General features: G+C 43.9%; 1 protein-coding gene across 6 annotated transcripts in view; it reads left to right on the top strand.

Annotated features, from left to right (window-relative positions):
• Nucleotides 1–26819, top strand: part of OXR1 (oxidation resistance 1) — a 1544927-nt gene that overhangs the window by 1386237 nt on the left and 131871 nt on the right. For all 6 annotated transcript variants that reach the window (XM_078686888.1, XM_078686887.1, XM_078686886.1 and 3 more), the window contains one exon: nucleotides 12385–12480. In XM_078686888.1, the coding sequence (XP_078543014.1) occupies nucleotides 12385–12480 (96 nt within the window). The remainder of the gene's footprint in view (nucleotides 1–12384; nucleotides 12481–26819) is intronic.

Genomic DNA, 26819 nt, shown 5'->3' with positions numbered 1-26819 from the left:
TGACTCTTTCGTTAGCAGCCACTTTTCAAAGTCAGTCATATATCTGCCTACTAATGGGGCATGTTCGGATTGTGTGAACCAGTGCCGAAACTGAAAGTATTGAAAAAGCTGGGGTGAGGTAATGTCATATCCCTGGGATAGTTCCGAAAGGGGGATAAAGCCTTGCGAATCGAAGAGATGTCCGGCTGACCTGCAGCCAGATCCGCGCCATTGTGGAAAGGCGTGAGGGTCTGTGCCCGGTGGGAACTCAGGGTTGTCTAAGAGAGGAGTGAGTGGGGAAGGGAAAGTGTTAAGGCCCCGGTTAACAGCAACCGTATCCCATACCCTCAGAATGGTGCGAGTAATAGGTGAGTTCTGGATGTAACGCGGCCTGTGGGTTCAGCGGAGGAATGGTATTTTCCATGACCCTATCTTGAAATAGCCACCTCTTCTCTGATTCTGGTCTGTACCACTCAACTAAATAGCGCAATTGTGCTACTTGAAAGTATTGTTGGAGATTGGGTATCCCCAGGCCTCCCTCATCCATCCCTCGATACGCTAGTTGCCTATGTAGTCGTGGTCCCTTACCCCCCCCCCCGCCCTTCCCCTCACCCCTGATAAACTGCTGGAAGGCGTACGTTGGCTATGGTCCCGGCTGGCGGGGTCACTGGGATCGTTTGAAAAATATATAAAATCGTGGTTAGGGACGACATTTTTACTGCTGCAACCCGCCTGAGGTCGGTGTAATTGAGGGCCACTGTCTTCCCCGTGGACGGGGTGAGGGTAATACCCAGGTACGGAAGCTGTGGTTGCGTTCGTAAGCCCCCCCCCCCCATATTCGGGTGCTCCGGGAGGTAATCGGGCATTCCTGCCCAGTGGCAGAATCAGGGATTTCCCCTTATGAAGCCGGACACCTCTCCAAAAGTATTCCACCTCTGCCAGAAACGCGGGTACAGAGCTCTCCGGTTGATCAAGAGCAGCTAGGATGTCATCGGCATATAAACCTATAGCATGTGGTTCCCCACCGAACATAATGCCCCGTATGTTCAGGTTATCGCGTACCTTTTATGCCAGCGGTTCGACATAGAGCGCGAACAAGAGAGGCGAGAGGGGTCAGCCCTGCCTTGTACGGCGCTGGATCTCAAAGGGACTAGAGCGCAGGCCGCCCAGGCGTACCCGCGCCCGGGGGTGATGATAGCAGCTCGCGATCCAGGCCTGGAAGCGATCACCCATTTTGAAATGCGCCAGAACCTTCTGCATGAAACACCAATCGACCCGGTCAAACGCTTTTTCAGCGTCTATAGCTAATAAGACCGAGTCGGATTGCTGGAAGTGGGCCTTGTCAACCAGATGGAGAATCCGTTTAGTAGTCTCGCTGCACTGCCGGCCGGGACAAAGCCGGATTGGTCTGGCTCAATAATCCCGGGTAAGCACGATCCAAGTCGCGTAGCCAACACGCCTGTGAACAGCTTTAGATCTAAGTTAAGCAGGGAAATGGGCCGGAATGCCGAGCATTGTGTAGCGTCCTTGCCCGGTTTGGGCAATACCACGATTTCTGCCTCCAGCATGTCTGGTGGAATGGAGCCAGGGCCTTGAAAGGAATTAAAAAGCCTGGTCAGGATAGGAGCGCGTAGTGGGCAGAAGGTTTTATAAAAACCGGCGGAGTAGCTGTCCGGGCCAGGTTATTTTAGAGGTCGGAGGCGGGATATGGCCGCTACCACCTCATCAAGGCGGATGGGGGCATCTAGGGTGTCCGCGTTTGCTGAGGATAGCGCCGTGGTGGTAGTGCCCTCCAGATAGGCGCTGGCTTCCGCTCCCGGGACAGTTTCGGCCTGGTATAAGGAAGCGTAATAATCCCAGAAGGCCTCAGCAATTTGAGCCTCCCCCAGAAACTTCGTCGCCGTTCCCGGCCCGCAAAACCTGAATCTTTGAGCGTTGAACCTTTGCTTTCAGTGCACTAGCAAGGAGACGACCAGTCTTGTTCCCCCTACATAATAATTGTGGCGGAGGCGAAGGGCGGCGTATTCGGCTCTCTCTGTATCCAGCCCCGCCAATTGGGCTCTGGCCGCTTTTAGTTGCTTCCAGACTCTAGGAGCCCCAGTGCGACTGTGAACCCTCTCTAGCTCTGAAACCCGGGCAGTCAGGGTCTCGCACTTTACTTTACGATCCCTGGATTCCGCCGCTGCTATCGCGATGAGTTCACCCCGCACCACCGACTTCAGGGCTGCCCATAATGCTGACACTGGTGTCTCAGGAATATCATTGATAGCTAGATAGTCAGTGATACACTTGCGGAGTTGCTGAGCCACATCTGCGCGTTGCAGGAGGGGCTCTCGTAGTTTCCACCCACCCGGGGGTCTCTTAACCTTGGGACTGTGAGTGTAAGTTCTACCGCCTCATGATCTGAAAGAGCTGCCGGAGTGATGCATACGTCGACCACCCGGGCCTCTAGTTCAGAAGACCCGAGAAAGTGATCCAGCCTAGCATAAGTGTGGTGCACATGGGAATAGAAGGTATATTGTGATGCTCCCGGGTGTTTGGCCTTCCATAAGTCCACTAGCCCTCGTTGCCATGTCTTGCCTGCCCCCGAGATAGCGCCAGCGCCACCGTATCTGTGCCCAGACCTGTCTGTAAACAACATATTTTTGAACGTTTTCTCCCCTACGTTCCAACTAACCTTCCATCTCATCGACAGGGTGACTGGCTCAATAAAACAACTCAAGAATTTTTCAGCAAAGTACCACTAATTCGCATATATAAACACCAACTACCTAAGTATTTTTAATCTTCCTTTCAACTTGGATGCCAGGAGTATGAAAGTCTCCACCCTCTCCTTATAACACACCTACCACATGAATACCCGCATTCACTTTAGTTGAACCATAATACCTCGTCCTGTCCTCGACCCCGGTGAAACCTACCTTTTTCTGACCGCCCTTTACAGCCTCCAACACCACACAGTTCTGTAAGATCAATGCCAAGCCCTCCAGATTCATTGGTCAGTCTTTTTTCGTTTCATCTACCCTCTGGCAGCAACTTGACTAATTTTTAATCCCTTTAACAGTTACTTATCTGTACACTTCTACTATTCGAAAATACATGTGATCGAAAAACCGGAATATAAATCAGATTTCATAGTTGCATGTAAAGACCACTAGCAATATTTCCCAAAAGGAATATCGTCTTTTTGCCTGCAAGAATTCTCGTTAGCAGCCTAGTAAAAACTACTCTAAACAGATGTAAAGTACTGAATCAGCCCCCTCCCAACCGTACCACTCAGTCTTAAACCCTGTGGCATCAAACAGTACTTACTATAACACAAATTATATTCGCATAGCCTCGCTGTCTTTCTAAACCTAGTGATCCTCAGGAGGTACACCAAAATTAATGAGCTGCACAGACACTGTGGTCTGTCTGAAGAATTGTGATGGACTTTTAGCCTTCACTTCACACAAAGAACAAAGTAGTCCGAGCTATTGATGAGTGACTGCCTGCAATTAACTTGCATTGGAATGTAAGGGGATTGAGGGTTGTTTGGTCCAACTGCTTTTCAGGCAATTGCTTTCAAGCTATCTATTTATCATGGTGGCTACACTCCTTATGGTGGGACTTCCGAGGGGAATCCAGAGCAGATTGAGCCCTGCATACATGTGCTGCTGGTACCAAAAGAGACTTCAAAAAGGTTTGCATTTAGTCTGAGGAGACAACTGCCACTTTCTGTTCTTCTCCTTTCTAAATTTGCCACAAAAGAGTAATGGGGTGACCTCCGAAAAATCAACGACGGTTTGAGTATCCTGAGAGGGTAGCTTACCTGGGAGCGATTTGTCCACTTCTTTGTGTACCTCCTGTGTTTCAGGGCAACTGATAGTGTGCCTGTATTTTTGATCAGTGCAGCAATATATAGGGCACCCTGTTACTCCTGAGAACCTGGCTAACAGGTCATTTATTTAGCAAGATTTACTCTCCACACCCCGGCATACTTGACTGGATACTGATTGATCTCGGTCTTTGATTGTAACAATTTTTTAGTTTTTTTTTAAATTTTTATTAGTTTTTTATTGACAGCACAAGCAATCATTCGTTACAAGAATAAAGCACTTTCAAGAAAATTATAGTACATACAATTCCTTAAAGACTTAATCGAATTGCAATAGGCAAAGAAATTACAGTAAGCCAAAGAGAAGTACGTCAATTTCATTTTAAAAATCATCAAATGGGCTCGCAGCTAGCTTTTAAACCAAAAATCAATCAACTAAGTAGGGACTCCCCAATAATAATAGCCGGGTTCATAAGTTTCCTAGCCGAGCAAAATTCTTAATCGGCAAATGTCATCCATCAAGTTTACTAAACAACATAATCAGATTAGTGCTAAACAGTTAAAGTCCTGCGCGAAAAGAATGTAAATCCAGATCCTTGAATAATAAAGTGAAAAAAATAGGAACTATTCCCAAATCTAATATAGCAAAGAAAAATCATTCATTCGATAGGAGGAAACAAGATACCCCATATTTTATCCACTTTCTTCATGGATCGTTTCCCTCTAATTTTTGCGGAGGAAAATTCCATATCGTATATTTCATTTATCAAGGGCCATCATTCGGTCACCAATGGTGGTTTATCTGAGATCCAAGCCCGAGCAAATATCAATCTAGCACAGGAAGTTAAAATAAACATTAAGTCCTTGTGGATAGCAGTATTTGGTTGTATTCCCAGAAATATCATCTCGGCAGATAGTTTAACGAAAATCAGTTTTTTCAATTTCAGCACTTTTTCTACTTCGTCCCAAAATGTTTGCAACGCCGGGCATGAGAAAATTATATGTACTAAATCAGCAGCTAGTAGATCACATTTTGGGCATTTTGTACGTTCAGAAAATGCGTTATTCCCTGACCACTTAAAAAAGTGAAACGGCGTGTAGTATAGCTCACATACAGTCTTATAAGATTGGAGTTTTAAGCTAGAAGAGTGAGTTAAAGAGTTACTATTATGAAAAAAAGTGGAGATGTTATGCGGGGAAATGGGCATTCCTAAATTAGTGGTCCTTTTCCGTGGAAGTTGAATACAATCATCAGGTTTATATTGACAGAGGCATTCATACCCTAGGCTAATTATATCTTTATTTGTTTCCCCGTAAATACAAGTCCATATTTCTGAATCTAAAATTTCCTTTAATTTCATTTTATTCATGAAGAAATCCCGTATCTGTATATACTTGAATAGAGCATTTTCCAGGAGTTTATAAAGTATTCTTAAGGTATCAAATGTTAAAAAGCCTGATGCACCGTATAGGTCAGAGAGTTGATTTATACCATGATTAGCCCATATTCTAACTATTGGGTCGCTAAAAATCTCAGGTAAGCCTGGGTTATTCCTCATGCTTAGCTTAGGGTGAAAAAAAGTAGTTTTATCGATAGCCATGATGATATTCCATATATGAACCGCGTCTTTACCGGTCTTAAACTTCACTCGTTTAAAATAATTTGGGTTGTTGCTTCTCGCTAGAAATTGTACAGAATTTGCCCCAAGCATAAATTGGTGAAAAAAATAAGGATAGCTAGAGGAAAAAAGGCTACTTATCCGGCCCAAAACAGAAGCGTAAAAATAAAATTTAAAATCGGGGAATTCAAGGCCGCCCTTAATAGATGTTAGTTTTAGAAGAGAAAGAGCTCTTCGGTTTTTCTTGTAGCCCCAGATATAGCTGCCTAGAATACCATCCAGTTTTTTAAAGAATAAGTTGTTAATAAAAAGAGGGATAGACCTAAATAAATACAAGAATTTAGGCAGGATATTCATTTTTTAAAGGTTGATTCGTCCAAGCAGATTTAAGGGAACCGTATGCCATTTTTTAAGAAGCCTTATTGTCTCCTTCAGTAAAGTATCATAGTTTAGAGCCATACTTTCTTTTAAGTTAGATGTTATTTTAATACCCAGATAGTTCGCTGTATGGCATACCCCCAAGACTGGGGCCGGCAGCTTGTAGTTGACAATGCTTTGCGTTTTATTCAAATGTAATTTGTATCCCGAAACCGAGCCAAATTCGTCAGCTTCCTTAATGATACCAGCTATGGCTTCCGGCACATCAGTTGTATAAATTGCCAGATCGTCTGCATACGCAGTAGTTGTAAGAGAGTTATTACCATGAATAGAGGGTTTAATACATTCTTGAATAAGTATCGCTAATCTCATGGCTAGTAACTTAGAATAAACCTTAGCATCAGCGTTTATCAAGGAGATGGGCCTGTTAGACCCACACTCCAAAGGTGACTTATCCTTTTTTAGAAAAAAGATAATTTTGGCAGTTTTCCAGGAGTTAGGGGCTTTGCCTGTATCTCCGATTTGATTAATCACCGAGCAGAATGTAGGTAACAGTTCCTCACTGCAGCATTCATAGATTTCGATTGGAAGTGTATCATCACCGGCGGATTTCCCCTGTGGGAGAGAAGAAATAGCCAATTGTAATTCGGAGAGTGAAAAATGTCTTTCAAGTGGTTCCATTAAATCAGGTTCCCTATCTAGTGTCCAATTCTTGATTATATATCTTTGCATGTGCTCTTCAGTAGGGGTAGATTCTGGTGTATAAAGGTTGTCATAATATGTTACAAATTGCTGTAATATCTGTTCTGGTTGATTATAGCTAACCCCGTCCGCCCCTTTAATATTTTTAATCAAAGAATTGGCCCTGTCTTCAGCAACTATATAAGCAAGAATCTTACCAGCTCTGTCGCCGCTTTCATATTGCGACTGTTTGTATATATGTAGTTTCAAACGAACTTACTCTCTTAAAAATGTTTTAGTTTTGGACCGGAGGGTAGTCCCCCTAGATTCTCTTGTCTAATAGCCTCAGCCAAATATTCTTCCAGTGACCGTATTCTAGAAGTCATTTCCAAGATCTCATTTTTTCGTTCTTTTCTTTGTTTTGTCTCATAATGAACTGCTGTGCGAACCCTCTAATGCTTGCTTTGCATGCATCCCATACATAGATGTGGTGAGCTGAGTCTAAGTTAAATTCCAAGAATTCTTTAATGTTTCTTCAGTTGTGAAACAAATAAAGTATCTGTTACCAAATATCTTGGAAAAGAAAATAACCTAACAGCCGACTTAGTAGATAAAATATTAAACCGTAATATAATAGGGTTGTGGTCCGAGGTTATTTTTGGACAAAATCTCCATTTTACAACCCTCTAAAACACGATCAGTCGTCCATGCCATGTCAATGCGGGAGCACATTTGGTGGGGGGCAGAATAATATGTATATCCTGCAAGTGTCGGGTATAGGATCCTACAAGCATCTTTTAGATTATGAATGCGCGATAACTCTAAAATAGCTGCCCTAGTTTTGCGCATACGTTGTGATGGACTCCTCTTTGTCGTATGCCTGGCATAGTTCATGACGCAGTTGAAGTCCCCCATCATTATTATATCCCCTTCCCAATCCAAAAGTTCAATGTTAAGACGATCGAAGACCCCCGCATTGTCAATATTTGATCCGTACAAGGCACATAGTACGTATTTTGAGTTTGTTAGGTTAAGTTGTACTAATGCCCATCTACTGGCTTTATCTGCGGCAGTTCTAAGTACCTCAACCTTAAAAGTTTTCTTCTTTATAATAGCGACCCCCCCCTAATTGATGCATTCAAGGCGGTGCAGGTAATCAGTACATATCCCCCTTGTTCCATCATTTTACGGTCCTGAAAACGAATATGGGTCTCATTTAAAAGGGCAAAATGAGGGTTATGCATTTTCAGTTCTTCAAAAACTAATTATCTTTTAATTCTATTGTTAAGACCGGAAACATTCCATGCTAGGCAGTTAGCTGATACATTTATTCGATTTTAAACTCTGTAAACAGTGCTCATTGTGTTTATTCTTGAAATCATTATTCAGGTCTGTACATATGCTTGTGCTGTTGATTTCCCCCTTATTTCCCCTAACCCTTCCCCCTCATTTCCCCTAACCCTTCCCCCTCAACCTTCTCCCCTTGAGCTTCTCCCCCTGCTCTAGAGGTCCCACCCCAAGTACCTACCCAGAAGCCTCCCTCTATCTTCTGCTGCCGCTGGAAGGGCAGCTAACCAGAGAGGTCTCCCCCTCCATATTGAACTCGTGTACAAATAATGTGCTTTTATAATTAACGAAAATAAAGAGGAAAGGGGTTATTCATAGCGTTCAAATTTTCTGTAGGGTTAACTACCTAAGTTTTGATATCCATTTTCGCCAAAAGTTGCTCTGCTTCAGTAACATTATTAAAAAAATAAGTATGCCCTGCATTTATGAGACGCGCGGGTTCTTGAAGATATACTGTGGCCCCCCCTAGACTTAAAAGAATCTATCAGTTTCCGCAGCCCCCATCTTTTGTCCATGGTAGCCTTACTGAGATCTGATTTGGCATAAAATGTTACGTTGTCACAAGTCACTGGTGTGTTCGGTCGAGCTTTAATTGAGATTGCCTGTCTTAGTAAATAATTGCCGAAATAGGCCAGAATGGGCCGAAGGTATTTGCTCTTTTTATTTTTGGAAATGATCGGTAGTCTATGTACCCGTTGAAGCTGGCAATCCCAGTCCCAATCCCCAAGGTCCGGAAATGCCTTTTGAAATAATCGGACCAAATAGGCCCTTGCGTTGAGGCCATAGTGATGGCCAGTGTTTCCTCGACGTCAACTACCCTCTGCTGTAGCTCTTCAATATCTTTAGTAACTCCGCTTAACTTGCTGGTGACTTCCTGTAAACAATTATGTATTTTACAGTTATCTTCCTTTAGTTGGCGGAAGTGTTGTTGAGACTCTTCATGATGTACCATTAATGTATTCAAGATTAGATCCAGAGAGGAGGAAGAAGTTTCAGTTGGGGTAGGAGAGAAAATGAGAGATGTAGCCATTGTAGCTGATATAGCCGGTAGTGCTATTGCCTCATTACAAGGAGTAGTAGATGTAAAGTAATTATCTCTCTGACTAGGCGTAGCACACCCGTCTGATCCAGTTTGAAGCCTAGCAGGTGTGAAGTCCGGAGAGACCACACTGATAGAAGCCGAGTTAGTTATTAAGCCCGGAGTTGGGTCTAAACTTGGTACACCCCCTTGGCTAGGAGAGGTCTCAAAAGTATAGTCTTGTGAATTGTCAGCTTCTAAGGAGTGGTTTCCTGATAATGCAATAGACAGCTTTTGAGAACCCCCTTAACCTGCATCCTCTTGAGTAAGAGGCGTTGATCTCTGATTATATTCCCTCCTATAGCTCCTGTAGCTGTTGATAATAGAGTAGTAAGCAGTGTTACTGTGTCTTTAGTCTTCCCTTTCTTAGCTCTTACTTTTCCTTTCCCCCTTCTCTTAACGGCAGAGGATTTCTCCCTTCTTGTTTGAGCTCTGGCATTCTCAGATCCTCTATCTTCCTCTTCTTCTACTCCTTCCACATATTCCTCGTACTCATCATTAGAGTTGTTTTCCTGTATTGAGTTAGCTTCAATACTCTCCATATCAATATCGATACTGGAACCTTTCTCTTGCGGAGTTAAATTCAGTGGTGGCACCAGTACTTGCGCTTGTAGTAGTGCTTGCGCTTGTGCTTGTAGGGGTCGAGGGATTAGTGAAGTCACTATGGGGGCCATATCGGTTTGTAGGAGTGCATTGATATCCGTGGGAAAGGCGTCAGTATCAGTATCAGTATTCACCCCCCCCTAAAGGAAGCCTCTGGCCCAATTATAGTGTTCAGCGTGAATCGCGCATCTGCCCCTTTATTTGGATTGTTCTCCACTGTTACATCATTATTTAGTTCCCCTTGCTGAGTAGCTTTGTTAGTAGTATTATTAGTCTTCTTGGTTTTATTAACAGCCTTGTCAGCAGAAAAATCATCCTCTTTGGTTTTAATTTTTAATTTCGACAAAGTCACTTTCTCCTTTACATACAGATTACTAGGGGGAGATTAGGCTGCGGCTTACCAGCTTGATCCTCCGGTTGACTGAAGCGAGGCGTTCGTGCGGCCACTGCAGGTGAAATAGGTCTGAGCAGCTGTGCTCTCCCTTCATCCGCTCCTCTCCTCTGCTCCTCTGAACCTTCCATCAGAGGAGTACCTTTCAACAGAGCCCTGTTTTGCCTTGTATTCTTGGGAGCCATGAGAGCCATAAGAGTGGTCCTTCATGCCCGTTCTTCCTGACCAGCCTGGTCCTAGTTGTATCGGTAGTAGATCAGTCCAAGCCGCACCGTTAGATTCGTCAGTGCAAGATGGTGCTCCTCGAATCCCAGCACCGGTAATCCCTGAAAGCCCCGGTAATCCTGATAGTATTCTCACTGATAATATTCTCGCCAAGTAGCTCGCACTGTGGGGCATTCAGCACTGTATGGAAAACTGTGTAGTAAAGTTTACGAAGAGGCGCCCAGAAGCCGCACGAGAGCTGTAGAAGAATTGACCCAAGAACGCCTCAGCGACACGCTCTCCGTTCCTCGTTTTCACTTCGCTTTCGCCTCGCCTAGGTTCCGCCCTCACTGCGACCGCAGTCCGCCGAGCCCAGCGGAGCCGAGCCGGGCCAAGCGGTAAGCACCAAACAAACACCAAGCAGTCCCGTCAGCGGGTAGTCTCCGTCAGCGAGTCTTCGTTAACCGTGAAGCCATTAGCAGTTAACCGTTCTCTGTTCTCTGTTTCTCTGTTCGTATGCAGTCGGGTTAACGAGTCATTATCTTTCTCGGTTTCTCCTCATAAACCGAGGGGAGTAGGGAGATCTCAGTGGAGCAACCTCGCTGCAGCGGCTTCAATCCGCCATCTTGCTGCTAGACCACGATTGTAACAATTTAGATGGCTTTGAGGGGGGGTCTCCTTATTTGTTGTCCAGAGGACACCCCTACTGTCAATACTGGGGTTGAAACATTGGCTTACTTATGAGTTGACTGTTCAAGTGATTACATGTGAAACCTGAACTTTGATAACAATCAGTGTTCTTCCGGATCCAAGTGTAGTACATTAGTTCACAGCCGACTGCCACTTAATTTTCTTGCTCACGGCTACAAGCAACCCTTCCTTTCAATTGTGGCTACGTGTGTTGAAGCTCGAAGGCCCTGTAGCAAGTTTTATGCTGGCGTTGCCATACTGAAGCTCTTTTTGCTTCAGGCATGTCTTGGTATGACGTTTGCAGGCATGTAGATACAGCGGCAAACCTAGGAGTAGGAGGACGTAGCAAGTGAGTCTAGTTTTAGGTGCCTATTTTACTAGTCTAAACTTAAACTGTAGCGCGACCAAACCTTTGTTGTTTTTTAAATAATCTTTTACCTAGATGCAGGAACACTCTGAACTATGTGTTCCAGTGAACTGGGCAAGTTGAATACCTTAGGCGGTTTTCCATCAGAAACGCACCATCATATACCTAGGATCAAAAAAGCTTTACTCACATTCCGTCTAGAGATGATCCTGTGGTGGCAGGGACTGCAGTTAACACACTACTCGTCTATGATCAGTTTGTTTCCTGCTCTCCCTAATGCTTAGGGAAGTTGTATTTCAGGCAGTGTTTGAGTTTGTAGGGGAATTGGCGCATAGTGGAGTAACAACCAAGCAAAGAATCCCGACTGCCTCCTGCTCTGAAAATAAATTACATTTAAATTCTGTGCTTGACGTGTATAATTTTGCAGTGGTCCATGTCAGCCTGTGTGAATTCCAAAATGAGACTCCTTAGAGTTGAAGCCCTCTGTGTCCTGAAAAGCTGTCAAGATTAACTATTTGACGGTAGAGGACATTGCTCTGTCCTCCCCGCTTCTAAATGGAACCCCTTCTCACACCGGTTGAAAATGGTAACCATCAGCTCTTCAGAAAGGCCCGAAATACTAAACTGTTCATCAGTCAATAGGATTATTATCGGAGTGAAAGTGTCTTGTGGCATTTAAATTCACGGTGTGCGCTGCAGAAATGTAACTATACCGAGCATCGTTGCATTACATTACCCTCCCTTAAAATCACTAACCCCTTTAATTCGCAGTGTACCTACCTTGTTTTCCAAATAGGTTTGACCTTTTGCACCTCTCAAACAAACATCTTATATTCTGTGACGTAATCGCATTTCAGTGTCTAGTCCCATTCCACTCTCCAGCTGAGAAGGAAATACAGATTATTTGTATTTCGGACATGCAAAGCTCTTAACGTATACTTTCGAAGTCCTATATCAGTCGATACTGGTAACTTGCACAAATCAGTCATAAGAGTTTACTCAGAGTGTAATTTTCCTGTAATGCCGTATTGCTTTCCAATATAGTTAACGTAATAGAATGCTCCCCTCTTTTTGTGCCAAGTTTAATTACAAAATGAAAATTAAGGACGGTATTCAACACAAAAAGTGTTAATTGACAACAGACGAAAACAAAGAATAGCATTGTTCTGATGAAAAGAAGCAAGACATTTTATAGAACAGTGGATTAATGTATGTTCTCTTAATTTCCAGGTGTTTGGAGCATTGTCTTCTGATCCATTTAAAGTGAGTGATGGGTTTTATGCCACTGGAGAGACGTTCCTCTTTACATTTTTTCCAGACTTCGAAGTAAGTCAATGTATATAAATCTAAGAAACAATGTTCTGTTTTGTTCGCTTTACATTATTAGCAGGAGATTTGAGTCAATTCACTTTGTTGCACATTTTTAGATAGATTATGGTGTTGGTGGTTTATTCATATTTTGTGAATGTTTAGTGTGAAAAACAGATTATTTGTGCCTTAGTTTCCTCTCCCGCCCTCAGCATCATTCTATTTCACGCTGTTAGACTTATACTTTTCATTTACAACCTTTACACGCTCATGCGCTGCTCTATGGGGAGGCTTCTTGTAAGCACTCCCAACTTCCTACAGACTTCTCCGTGTGAATTTGTTCACACCCACTCATTTTATTGGCCATTGCATGTGGTTTTCAAAAATGAAAGCACGCAAATGGCCAAAGGCGGGGGGGGGGGGTATGTCCCGCCTTTTCTGTAAATGTTCCCTCCCATGGCCTATGGGTCTCGGGAGCGAGCAGAGCGAGCATCGGCGCAGTGTGCCAGCTGCATTCCAGGATCAGGTTACTAATTAACCCAGCGCAGAAGTCTGCGCTTGTTTGTCATGTATTTTTTTCTTTCATTCATATCAGCCTTTTAGACGCTAGACGTCGCCATGACCAGGGTACATCCTCATTCTGAAATGACTAGAGGCCGCAGGGTTGTGAGGGAAGCTTTTCTCTCAAATACGCTGCAGCGATTGCCAGCAACATTAATTTCCTAACCATATATTAACACGGCGTCGAGCAATTGAGCCAAGAATGTATGAATGGGCTATTTACTTTTTAAAATGGGGAGAGGAGTTGGCCTAACGGCTAGGGCGCTCGACCTCGGACCTGGAGGAACTGGGTTCAAGTCTCGGTAACGACGCCAAACATCCTGTGATTCTGGGCAAGTCACTTAATCTCCCCGTGCCTAACAAAAAATTAATGCGTGTTCTCATGTAACGTAACTGGTGCTATGTAAAGCGCTCTGATACCCGTTTCGGTACGGGTCTAGTTCGCGCTATATAAAACTCTGCAAAAAAATAAATAATAATTTGCTTTGTATTTTTTGTTTGCTTTAAGACTTAACATTTTTCCAGTTCACGATCTGCACCTAGCTCTTTAAAGTGGAGCCAGGCATTAGATTTTCTATCACTTTTAGTAATCCTGGAACTATTTTCAAAATGTGGTGCTGGTGTCATAGCTTTAAAGCTGAAAGTGTAAAACATCTTTAACATATTTCAAGAATTGGGGCTCTGCTAGATCACCTCTAGTGGTCAGTGTAAGTATTTTATTTAATACTAGTGTATCGCGCTCTCCATCACTCCATAACCATGCATATAAAACTTATTTCTGTGGGTAACAAGTTACTCAAAGGTTTCAAAGCCAGTCTTGGCTGCAAGGTTGTGGTGTCCAAGAAAACTAGTGCCCAGTTCACAAGGGATTCTCCAGCACGAGACATCGGTGAACCCACCCGTTTCTTACAGCCCCCTGTGGCCCCCTCAAACAGATGCCAGACAGTCCTTTACCAGAACACAGAACATAGAAACTGTCAATACTTTGTTTTCGCTTGTGAAGTGTTAACCGCTTTCGGGTATGACGGGAAAAATTCCCCTGTGTGGATTGAGGGGTCCCTAGCAGAATGCAACTAAAAGACCTTCCCTTAAAAAGTAAAACACTTTAAAGTGAATCAACGATGTTTCTGAAACTGAACTAAACATCGACACCTGAATTATGTAAAGTCTCTTGGCTTGGTGACTGGAGCGTGTGTGTGTTTGTGTGTGTGGGGGGGGTAGATGGAAAAGGGGAATGGGACTCCATGTGTATTTTTTGTCATCTTGGGTACAGTTATTGAATTTGTAATCCGTTTCTCTTTGACCAAAGATATTAGACTCAAAACATCCTCCAAACCCAGTTCCTCTCCGAGATTTCGATGAAATTGAAATTACCTCCTCAGCTTCTTTGATCCAGTCAATGCCATTTAAAAAAAAATCATTTTCTGTTGCTGAAGCTGCATCTAATTGTCAAAAAAACACTGACAAAGCAAATAGGTCAAGAAGGCGAGACCTTTTGGCTTTGCCAATGCTTGTTATGTCTGGCATAGAGACAACTTAAGCTGTTTCTAAACTCATAAAAAAATATATAGAAATAAAACAATCTATAGAAATAACACAATCTATCAGTACAGAGGGACTTTTGGTAAGTCGTCTTCCCATTCGTCTCTTAAACAGGTATTACATATTACTCCATGCAGCATTGCGTACCGTATGGTACTGGATCCCTTTACTGTGAGTAAACCCCTGTGCACATTCATCCAAAAATAGCCCATTTTACTCTCTGGGCTGCTTAGTGTACCTTTGTTTACTATTTCCACGCTACAGAGGCATTTGTTTATAAACACAACAGCGGGTCCCTTGATTTGATTGATTCAGTGCTTCTGCTCCAGAAGGTGTCGGCTCTGCATCCTAATGTTCCTGGCTTCATATTCAGCCAGAATAAACATGCAGCGGTTTCTAGGAATTCTCTTGAGGCCTGGCCCATAGCAAATGGTGGAGAGACATGTCGGGCATGCGTGTGTGAGCTGCGATTGTCTCCAGTCACGCAAGTGAAGCACTTCCCCTTCGAAGAGCTTCCGAATGCAGTTTTTTTAACCCCTCCCCCGTGCCTGTCTGCCCTACTCTGTAGCCGGTTGACCTCAGTGTTCCGCCCCTTCCCACTCCCAGACAGCAATAATTGTTTGGTTGTTGTGAATCAATAAACGCCCACTGCATCGCGCTACATACTTTGTCCCAAGCACTGTAAAGCTTGTGCCATGGCTCCTCTCCCATTTGTAGGTCCGTGACAGGGACGCTGAGTAGTAAAAGGGAATTGCAGGTGGCTAGGATTATAAAAGCGGAATATTTTCAAGCCCTGCTAAAATGAATGACACTTTTGGACATTACAGAAATTTCATTAAATAAATAAAGATAATATGCGAAGATCCCTGTTAAGGAGTTACTGCATTTAGTAACGCCATTCCCTCTTTTTTTTTTTTTTTTTGTGAAAACCTTTATTTATCTTATGCATAGTACACAGCGTCTGCCTACAACCACTACGGGCCGGCCGCTATGACAATCAACAACATTCCAGGTCGTCTTACTATGCGGAAAAGCTAAAAATAAGAGCGCTACGGTGTATTAGCAGCAGACATAAGAAGAATAACGTAGGTTTCATTTTATAAATTTAAAGAGGTGTCATACATTCAGACCAAACAACCGAAAGGGCGAGCCATACGACATAGTATCAAGGAGCAGCAATAGTTAGGATTTGTGCGTTGAACATTGTAGGCAGGATACATAAACACTATACTTCATTCCGCGCCAGTCAGTGCCCACCCAGTCGATATATCACTTCAGGATTTATTTGCAAACTTAACCACTATATAGCAGGATGTGAGAGGGCACATTCTTACAGCAGGAAGAAAGGATCCAGTGTCATACAATAAAGCGAATTTTACTTGGAACAAGCCATGTAGGAGGATACACGCCCTCTAAGAAATATAATTGGGAAGTGAAAACAGGATATGCGAGCATTCAATGGCTGTGTACTAATCCATTCCCTCTTTTTAAGTTCTCTTTTTTTAATTTCCTCTGGATTGCCATTCATTCTTCTTTGTTCTAAACGCTGCCTTACGTGAGGACTGATGAAGCTAAACGGGATCAGTGCTCTTAAGGTCTCGCTGAGCCAGCGCATGCGTTGCTCTCAGACATTTAGTATCTGGGTTTTCTAAGTGCTGCCACAGGCTTTTGATGGCCTAGCGCTTGCGTTCACACGAGCGTGCATGCGCGCAGCCTCCATCTGCCTCCCTTCCAGCGCGATGTTTGACCTAAAAATACTTCGATGTAAGCCAATGTGGCACTGGTTTTATAAGCGCTTTAATTTTATTTGCCGCTTCAAAGCACCGCGCTTTAATTACAAGCGATTTGCTTTAATTATATTTGCAGCTTCAACTGCTCCCCCTCCAGCCACCAAAAACAGGCTGCCCATTTGATGCTCCTCCGACGTCTTCACCGGCAAAAGCCCTTTCCAGCTATAGTAATGAGCCGCTGTGCCGGGCTCCAACTTGCCCCCCTTCCCTCCTCCCCTACAGCAGCTGATGAAATGAAAAGACCATTTATATAGGGCGATAGCTACCCTTCGACGTCCCAGCGCTGCAGAGGTCACGCTTGTAACAGAGCCGTTGAGAGCTACTCTGGTTTATTAAAAAGCAGGGTTTTTAAGAGTTTGCGGAAGGTGAATAGTTTGGGCTCCGATCTGAGTGGGAGAGGGAGGGCATTCCAGAGCCTGGCGATATTATGGGAGAATGAGCGACCTCCACACCTAGCTTTCTTGAACCTAGGTATTACGGCAAGGAAGGAGGACTCTTACCTGAGCTGTCTGGTGGGATGGTAGACTGTTATCAAGGGCCGATTGATGATGGCGCCTGTTTCCCAGAAGGAGCAATGTGCAATGCACATTGCCTTGAATTCGATCCTTGACCTTACTCTGAGCCAGTGGGGGTCCTTCAGTCTGGATTTGATGGAGACTTGTCGGGGGATTTGAAGGAGGGTTCTGGCAGCACAGTTCTGAATAATCTGCAGTTTGTTTACGGGACAGGATTAGACCTTGGACCATTATCTGTCTGGCGTGAAAAGGTAGCAGGGGGAGGATTTTGCGCAGAAGTCTTAGAAGGCCAAAGCAGGTGGCTGATAGTTTGGTCGCCGGGTGGTTGAAGTCAAGTGACTTGTCCAACCAGATGCCCAAGCTTTTGATCGAGTCTTTGGGTGCAGGGGGAGGTCCCAGGCAGGGAGGCCAGAATGGGTCAATGGTGCTATTGATGGAATTGAAAAGGAGCCTGAGCTCAGTTTTGTCCCCATTCAATTTGAGGCAGGAGGATGTCATCCATTTGGTGACTGCTTCCAGACAGTTTTTCAGGCTGTGGGGTGAGTTCGGCGGGGGATGTAGAGCCACCACTAGCTGAGTATCGTCCGCATAGGTGATGATTTTTACTCCGAAGGGGCGGACGATCTCGGCTAGGTGGCTCATGTAAATATTAAATAGGGTAGGGCTAAGAGTGGAGCTCTGTGGGACGCCACAATTCAAGGGCTTGCTGGAAGAGGTACATTCACTCTCGAATACCTGGAACGAGCGGTTGGAGAGAAAAGACCTAAACCAGGTAATTGCCATTCCTGAAATTCCCTTCCCGCTTAGTCGGTGCAGTAAGATGTTGTGGTTTACAGTGTCAAAAGCGGCACTTAGGTCGAGGAGAATGATGGCTGCCGAACCTCCATTATCCAGGATCCTCCTGGCTTACTCTGTTACTGCGACCAGAGCGGTTTCTGTCCCATGGAGGTGAAGGAATCCCGTCTGGGAAGGGTCTAAAAGTATATTGGACTCTAGAAAGTCTGTTAGCACCGCGTTGGCATGTTTGTCGAGGAGTTTGCTTAGCCAGGGCAATAGGGAAATAGGTCGGTAGTTCGTAGGATTGTTTAGGTCTAAGTTTGGTTTCTTTAAGAGGGCTTTGACCATGGCTTGCTTCCAAGGGAGTGGGACAATACCGGTGGATAGGGAGGTATTGAATAGTTCAAGAATGGCAGGTAAAATGTGATGGATGACTGAGAGAAGGCAACGTGGGGGTGCGGGGTCATTTGGGGAGCCAGATTTTACCTGATACATGATCGACTAGGTTGGCGGGATCTAGAGGAGGGAAATGGTCAAGTATTGCTGGGGACGGAGGCCCGGGTTCAGAGGAGTTCCTGGGCGGGGAGACAGGGTGGGGGAAAGAGGTATTAATCGTTTCGATTTTGCGGAGGAAAAACTCTGCTAGGTTGTCGCAGTGGGTTTGGACGTTTACGAAATCTTTGGGTTCCTCAGGTAATTGAAGGAGGGATTTTGCTATGCGGTATATTTCCTTGGGTTTTGAGGCTGCTTTTGTGATTTTTTTCCTCAAAGAAGGATGCCTGCACAAGTTTAACCCCTTGGGCGCGGGCGCGATTCTGCGCCTGTGCGGTCGTTTTGAAGAGTGGGCGGGTTCATGGCGGCCCCCAGCCGTCATTAGCACACGAGCATTGTGATGCATGACGGACGGGGGCCGTCATCAGCATGCAAGGGGTTAAAGCTGGCCTTGTAGGATTTGATCGCGGCTCTGTAAGCCATTTTCCTAGAGGGAGAGTAATCTCGGCGCCATTTCCTCCATCTTTTTGCAGATGCGTTTCGATTCCCGGAGTTCTGCGGAATACCAAGGGGCGGTCGTGTTGCAGCGTTTGGGTTCGGTGGTTTTGATGGGGAGCACCAAATCGAGTGAGTTGGTGATCCACTTTTTATAATTCTCCTTCCCCAGAGTTGGGTCGGAGGTGCTGGGTGGTTTGGTGGTTTCAAGACTTTCCAGCCATTCCGATTGGGGGAGTTTCGACCAGTTCCGGTTTTTGCAGATTGCTGCGGGCTTGGAAGAGCGTGGATTTGGGACAGTCCACATGAGGGGGATAAGAAAGTGGACCCTCCAAGGAAGGGGGGAAGGGATTCCAATTTGTAGGTCTGAGCAATTACTGAAGATGGGGTCAAGGATATGACCTTTGAGATGGGTTGGTGCGGGCACTAGCTGTATAAGCTCGAGAGCGGAGAGGCTGGTGGTTACTCCTCTGGCGTTGGAGTCATTGGAGTCATCAAAATGAATTTTGAGGTCTCCAAGAAGAGTGAAGTTAGAAGGGCTGTAAGCGAGATTGGCTATGATAGGTGGATGGGCGTGAAGAAATTGCCCTTGTGCGCCAGGCGGGCGGTTTAAAAGCACCCCCGAGAAGGTACTGGTGGGTGAGAAGTCAATAGTGAAGGGGAGACTTACACAATCTGGGACAGAGATAGGTGAGCTGCGACAGCCATAGCAGTTTTTATGAATCACTGCTAGTCCCGTCCCCCCCCTATCGTCACCCCCCTTCACCTTTTGCGGTCGCTGCATAGTATTTGATAGTCTAGGGGGAGGGCCTGGACGAGGTCGGGTTCTGACTGATCGTACAGCCATGTCTCTGTTAGGAATAGAGCGTCAGGCTTTAGCTCCTCTAGTAACATATAGATTTCTAGGGAGTGCTTAGTAAGAGACCTGCAGTTTAAGAGGTACATACTATGTTGTGAGGTTTTAGTTGGGGTGACAGGGAGAAGTCGAAACCCACACTGAGGGCAGATAGTATGTTGAGCTGCTAGGTCCAAGGAGAAATGGCATGAGGGAAGTATTTCCCCTCTTAGCTTGTATAGGAGGTTTGGACTGTAGCTCCTGATATGGGAGGGCAAACGGGCAGGGGTTGTGGCCCCTGGCCCCGACCGGGTGCAGACAGGCTTGCCTTTGGCGCGCCGCCGGCGCGTCAGCTGCGCGTGGTGAAATGCATCTGATTTTATGGGGCGCTGCCGGTGAGATCCGCCCCTTCCTCCCCTCTAACCCGGAAGTGATGGATGTTCCGCTCCTCGCTCCACTACAATCGGGAGAAATCCCGTGGTGGACCTGGGAGGTGTGGGGGAGCCGGGTGTCAAAAGGTGCAGGCAGGAGTGCGGGTAAGTCTAACAGATCAAGTGATGTCAATTCCTAAAATGCGGCTAAGTATTCAATTTTAAAATACAAATTATATATTTTTTAAAAAGTAGCAAAGATACCAGAGAGAGCAGTCGCTGCTCTGATTAAGAGCAGCCCACAACACCAGAACGAGTTGTGTGGCTGCCGGAACCAGATGCATGTGAGTACTGGTTTTGTTAAAAATTTCTTTCAAATATGAACTTACTGACTTACGTAGATTCGTAAATGGTACACTTACTTATGCCTTCCTTGCTGCGTGTAGGAGATATGCCATATTAGTTCTCCGAAATACATCCTACTGCTCAAAGTGTTACTACGGAAACAGACTACGTCGGCGGGACACAGGGGTTCCAGTCCTCGGAATTTAGTTAACCAGTCGACGCATTCAGGGAGCTGTAAGCTTAGTTTGTTTCAGTTTACTCAAAAGCAGTAAAGTCCATGATAACCTTCTGTTCACTGCGGGCTGAGAAGAGTGAGTGTGAAACTATTTATGCAAACACTCTCCTCGCACAGGTCACTCGCTGCAATCCAGCATGCTCAGAATCTACACATCACTGCCCAAAAGGCAATAAAATGGACGTCATTAATTTAAAAGTAACTATCTTAAGCGCCCAGAAACGTTTATTTGAGTTATGTGCTATATATGGCCAATGTGATCACTGTTAAAACTCATGCTGATAAATTAGTCCAAAGAAAGAAACAAAAGGAACGTATTACCTCAACCACTGCGTGCAGGACACAGTTACATTATGCGAATAAACAAGCATCGCCAAATGCTAGTTCAGAAGTCTTCCCACTCAGGCAGCAGTTTTTGGAAATGCCTTTCACAGTGAAGAATGGTGACAGACAAGCTTCTGATTCAAGCAAATATGAAACCCACGTTGGCATTCAGAGGATACCCCCACATGGCCAGAGATGAGCGTTCAGGAGGCACTGCAAATAAGATTATGGTTCTAAGAGACACACCCTCTACCCAAGAAGCACCGCTTTATTCTTCCGCAAAGACAGCTCCCAGCGAAGCCTAACCCAGCTGGGAGTTACATAGTTGACGTTGTCACTTGGGACCTGGCACTTGGCCCCAGCAGCACTTCAAGTATCTGCTGTCCGGAAGAAGGACCCTTGGCTTACAAAACAGATCTGATCCACACGAGTGCGCCCTAGAGGGCGAATTGCCTTTTATATCCCATTTCGAGTTTCCATGATGGCTATCTGGTAGCTCAAAGCACCGTGCCAAGCACACAGGTGAGCCAATGCCTTGTTAACCTCATATTTTGCTTGGAGAGCAAAATATGATGCTGCACAGAAGAAGGTTTACTGTGCGGCCCTTGATGAATATAAGAAAGCTATTATCCAGGCTAAAACTGCTTTCTTTACTCTTAAAATTCAAGAGGCGGTTAATGTCCCTAAGGAATTATTTCAAACGGTCACAGCATTAATGAAGTGTCCTCGTGATGTAACTTTCAACCCTGACCAAAATTTTGTACACAAATTAGCCTTATTCTTTCAGGATAAGGTTCAGAAGGTGTATAATGAATTTTCTAGTGTAGCTGAAGACTTTAGGGGAAATGACCCGGTGCAGTCCATACTCCGGGTCGGAGAATATGGTTTATCCCAATTCTCAACTCTGACAGAAGGAAAAGTAGCCAATCTGTTGCTACAAATTAATTCCGGTTTCTCTTTGGACCCGTGACCACCGTCTATATTACATCTGGCCCCAGAAGAAATAAGTTCTGTCTTGACCCCTGTGCTAAACACTATGCTCTACCCCTGAGTCTATCCCTCGCAGTGGAAAAAGGCCTGTATTTGTACCATTCTAAAGAAACCAAAACTTGACCCTCTAGATGAAACAAACTATCGTCCCATCTCCTGCTTACCGCTTCCTGCCAAGGTGCTAGAGAAGACCATGAATGTGGAGATAACATCATTTTTAGAAACCTATAACATCCTGGATAATACCCAACATGGCTTCCGCTGATAGTATCTGTAACCCAGGGAGAGGATGTCATGGCTGTGGAATTTTCTAACTGCATCTCTGCTTTGATGACCTGCATAAATGCTAACTTTCTGAAATTGAACACCGAGAAAACGGAAGTTTTAGAGTTTGGTCATAAAGACACAATTTGGGGTCAGCACTGGTGGCCATCTTCAGCAGGGGCCTGCCCAGTGCCAGTAAATAAAGCCAGAAATCTTGGTGTTATGTTTGATAAAGAACTAGACTGGGCTGCCCAGATTAACCTATTATCATCAGCCTGCTTTTTTATGCTTAAACGTCTGAGACAGATCCTTCCGTTCATTCCTCTCATCTTAAGGAAAACAGTGATAATCACCACAATTCTTTCAATAATTGATAATGGCAATGCTTTATATTTGGGAGCTGGGGTAAGACAACTGACTAAACTGCAATCAATTGAAAATGCGGCAGCCAGAGTATTACTCAATTTACCTAAACATCACCCTACCTCACATGCCTTAAAACAACTTCATTGGCTCCCGGTCCTACTGCGCATTGAGTTTAAATCACTCTGCCTGGTTCATAAAGCCCTGTTTGGCGGAGGGGCAGAGGATGTGCAGTCCTTGTTTTCCCGCTATACACTATGCGTCATTTAAGATTGGCCACGCTTGGGTTGGTCAAACTCCCCAAGATAAAGAAAGCAAGATGGGGGGGGGGGAACGTTTTTCCTTTCTCGCATCTAGATTGTGGAATTAAATCCCTGGTCATCTGAGAAAAGAAACAAGTAGAATGCTGTTCCGGAAGGAAATCAAAACCTAGCTCTTTACTCAATGATTATCCCTTGACTGCATTGTGGTTTGCTCATTTTCTCTAACGCAAAGACGTCTCGGCAGTAGCGCGCTCTACAAATACTTTCATTCATTCATTCAAAAGAAAGAAACCAACATAACGTGAATTTGTAAAGTACACGTTCACACTGCAAAATATGTTTTTTGTTTACTAATACCCTTCCAAGTTGGACTTTAAAACCTAATTACAAAGTTACCTTTTTTTGGTGACAAAAGTGTTTTCTTTCCAGACCATGTTCGGGAACATTCTTCCTGCTTTTCCATCCCTTGTGAATTAACTCAAGCAGGCTCATTTTTCCAGGATCTTCCCAGGGCGATTAGATATGCGTTCTCTCCTTTCGAACAAAAATTACTATGCTTCCCTTCAATGTTTTCAGCATAAACCGAAAGTTGCATATCTGTATATAGAGGTTAAACGAGCAGATGGTTTTTAAAAAGACTTTCTGTAATTAATATACCTTATCGCAAACTACTACTGGTTTGTCTGCAATAAATTATCTGAAGCAATCAGTTATATTTTGATACGGATATGGAAATTAATTTGGAAATAACATGGAAGGTCTGCATACTTTCAAATTTGAAGGTATAAGAAAAACAATGTATATGTTAAATTTGGCATGTCAGAAGGATTTAAACTTTCATATAAAAATAAATGAGCCTACTTTCTTTTTGATGGAGTTTCCCCCGTTTTAACTTTTTGTATGCTAAGCAGCCTAGGTTTGCAAACAGTCATGTGCCCTTCGTTGCACCCATAGCTGCTAAGAAACTAGGGGAAGCGTACATTTATAATACTGACCAGGATATGAAAATACTGCTATGGCAAAAAGCACAAGGTCTAAGGCCTCCCAAACTAGGACAAAAAATGTCCATCTTTCTCCACTTCCCCTTTTTACCCCAGTAGGATAGCATTGGGGAAGGCCTTTTCCAACTAGCCCCTTACTTCCCACATCTGTTTTTATTCATTCCTTTCCCTCCCAACCATTAGCACCATCTGGTACTGTGCTTGGCTGCTGGCTGAGGAGTTCAAACTCTCTTCTTATTGGTTTGCGACTAAGGCCAGCATATTTTCTACTGGAAGAATATCCCCTGTAAATGTGCATTGTTCAAGCCCCCCGTAAAATGTATTAACACAAATGTCACTCAGCGCCACACACTTCCACACCACACAAATTAACTCATTTCCTTTCCAAACCACATAATTTGACAACAAACCGCATATTTTAACACAACAAAACAACTACATACATCCAAACCACACCACAGAATTCCACATCATGCCACATAATTCAACAAACCACATAATTAAACTCCACAACATACCACTCCACCACACAAAATGCCATTCCACATATTTGCACTGTATCACACAATCCCAATCCACATAATTCAAGTACACTTAATACCACATAATTACTATCCACATTTTTCAATTACACACCATGCCACATAATTCCACTACACAAATCCATAGCACACAATTCCACCACATACAATTCCCAAACTAACAATTTCAAGCCACATAATTCCACTCCACACCACATACATCCACTCCAATCCAAGATACATGGGTAAAAGACATTCTCATTTACAACGCCAATACCTCTAACTCTCAAAAATGCGCGGCCAATTTGCATTGCAAATGCTTGTTTTTGATAGTCACAATGTAATGAGAGACTGTTTGTCACCTTGTACTTACAGAGCGACTTACCACAAATAGTAGTCTATTTCAATCTCTAATCTGGCAGCAGTATCCAAGGTCTTACTGTCTGTGCTCAGCCCACATTGAGAGACAGTTGTCTTCGACATTGACCAGAGGGTACATATTCCGCGCTTATAATTAGGACTGTGTCATTACCAGTCCTTAAACATACTTTAGAATTCTGGGATGGACTGCTACTATCTGCTATGGATAAAAATCACTTGTACATTGTGACCTCCCTGATGGATTCACAAGTGTTCCAGTATTCAGTTAGTCGCCAGAAGTCACTGTAGACCTTGATTAGATAACTACTTTGTGCAGTGGGGCAAAAGCGCCATTGCCTATCCTGACATTTTCGTATGAGAATGGCAGGCTTTGTCTTCCTAGTTATAGAAATGGAAAACATAACACTTCAGTATATTTTTATAGCTCAGCAATTAGAAAGAAATGTACGGCTCACTCTAGTCATCACAGCCTCTATTTCACGACCACAGCTTTCAACATACAATGTGGAGCGATCAGGAACATTACTGGAATTAGCTCAACGAACTACAGAAGACTTTGCAACCCAGAATGGACTAGCTTGTGACATGAAACCCTAGGGCTGGAAACGGGATCTCTGGTAACATGGAATATGGTGGTCACTTCATTTGAAGACAATGTTGAGTAAGCATGCAAGTGCACCTCAACTATTAGAAATATTAAGATAGGTCCATCTTCTTTCAGGCTTGGTGGTATGGTGTTTGTTTTAATCATAGATTGGATAGAGCATATGTTTATCCTGTTACAATTGCTATCAAACGTGATTTATTGTGGTTACCCATTACTACTTTCTTAGATTCCTCAGCCAAATCCTCCATGCTACACTCCCCTCGTATTGAGGAAGTACCCAAACCTCCATGATATGTTTTTGCTTACTTCTTTTTCTATGTGTACAACTTTTTTCTGGAAAAATTGCAAGTTTTATTTCAACATGTTGCATTTTAGGTATTGATATTGTACTTTATTTGCTGAGTCCCCTTTCTTCTCTCCCCCCCGCCCCTTCTTTCTTTTCTTTCTCTCTCTTTCTCTCGTTTTCCCCTTTCATATTCATTATAGTTTTTGCGTGCATTGTTTTTGACATCAATATTGTATCTTTTTTCCTCATTGCATTCTTATATCCAATAAAGATTTTCTTGAAACTTAAAAAAATAAATATTAAGATAAGAGTGACTCGTAGGTCATGATACCTTCAGGTAGAGCAGGTTTTAAACCAACCATATTTCATGTTTTGGGGGGCTTAATCTGGTTGTTTCTTTGTATCCTAAGTTTGAAGATTTGCTTTTCTCATTTAAAATCCAGGAATTCATGTTTTAGAGCGCAAGTAATGAACATCGCTGGACACTTGTCAAAACCTGGGATGTGTCATAACTGAAGCTAATTTATTCCATTTCGAAACAGAATAAGGTTATTATCTTTAAGCAATCAACCAGCTCATGGTGTCACACACGAATAGGCGTCACTTAGCAGCATTGTCCAAAGCAGAATTTTTAATTCTTCTTTAATGATCCTAAAGTCTGCCAATTTTGAACATGCTTTCTGCTTTACAGCACACTTTGCCTCTATAAATGGTGTAAAAGGCTCAAGTACTTGATATGCGTTCAAATATCACTCCTTGGAGTCTATTGTTCTGATACTCTATTGAATGTAAGTTTTTACTGTGTAAACACATCATGTTCATTTCACCGAGTTCCATTTTTTGAACATATGCATAATTAATAAACGAAATTCAAAACCAACATGATCCATTTATGTCTCAGATCATATAAACATGTTATGTTATGTTATAAAGACTTTTATAACGCGCTCTATTACTAACAAGCATCCTGACGCGGAAAAAGAAGTGGCATAAATAGCAAGATAGCGAGATGGAGAAGACAGTTACATGATCATATTAAACAGATGAGTTTTCAATCCTTTCTTAAAGGCGGTAATGGACTGAGCTGCCCTAAGAAACAAAGGAAGAGCATTCCAGGCCCTGGCGGCCCTGACAGAGATAGACTGGCCTCCTAGTCTGGAGTACTTAAATCTAGGCATAGTCATCTTGCATTGATTAGCCGATCGAAAGCAACGATTCGGAACATAAAGAGCAAACTGTTTCCTCAGGTACACAGGTCCGAGCTGATGGATAGCTCGGAAAGATAGAACCAGTGTTTTAAACATAATCCGGTGAGCCACCGGAAACCAATGGAGGCTGCGTAGATGAGGGCGCACGCTAGACCTCCTGGGCAATTCGAACAGGAGGCGCGCAGCCGCGT

Source organism: Lissotriton helveticus, chromosome 4_1 (genome assembly GCF_964261635.1).
Source record: "Lissotriton helveticus chromosome 4_1, aLisHel1.1, whole genome shotgun sequence".
In the NCBI taxonomy this organism is placed as follows: Eukaryota; Metazoa; Chordata; class Amphibia; order Caudata; family Salamandridae; genus Lissotriton; species Lissotriton helveticus.
This window is presented reverse-complemented; position numbering and strand designations above follow the sequence as displayed.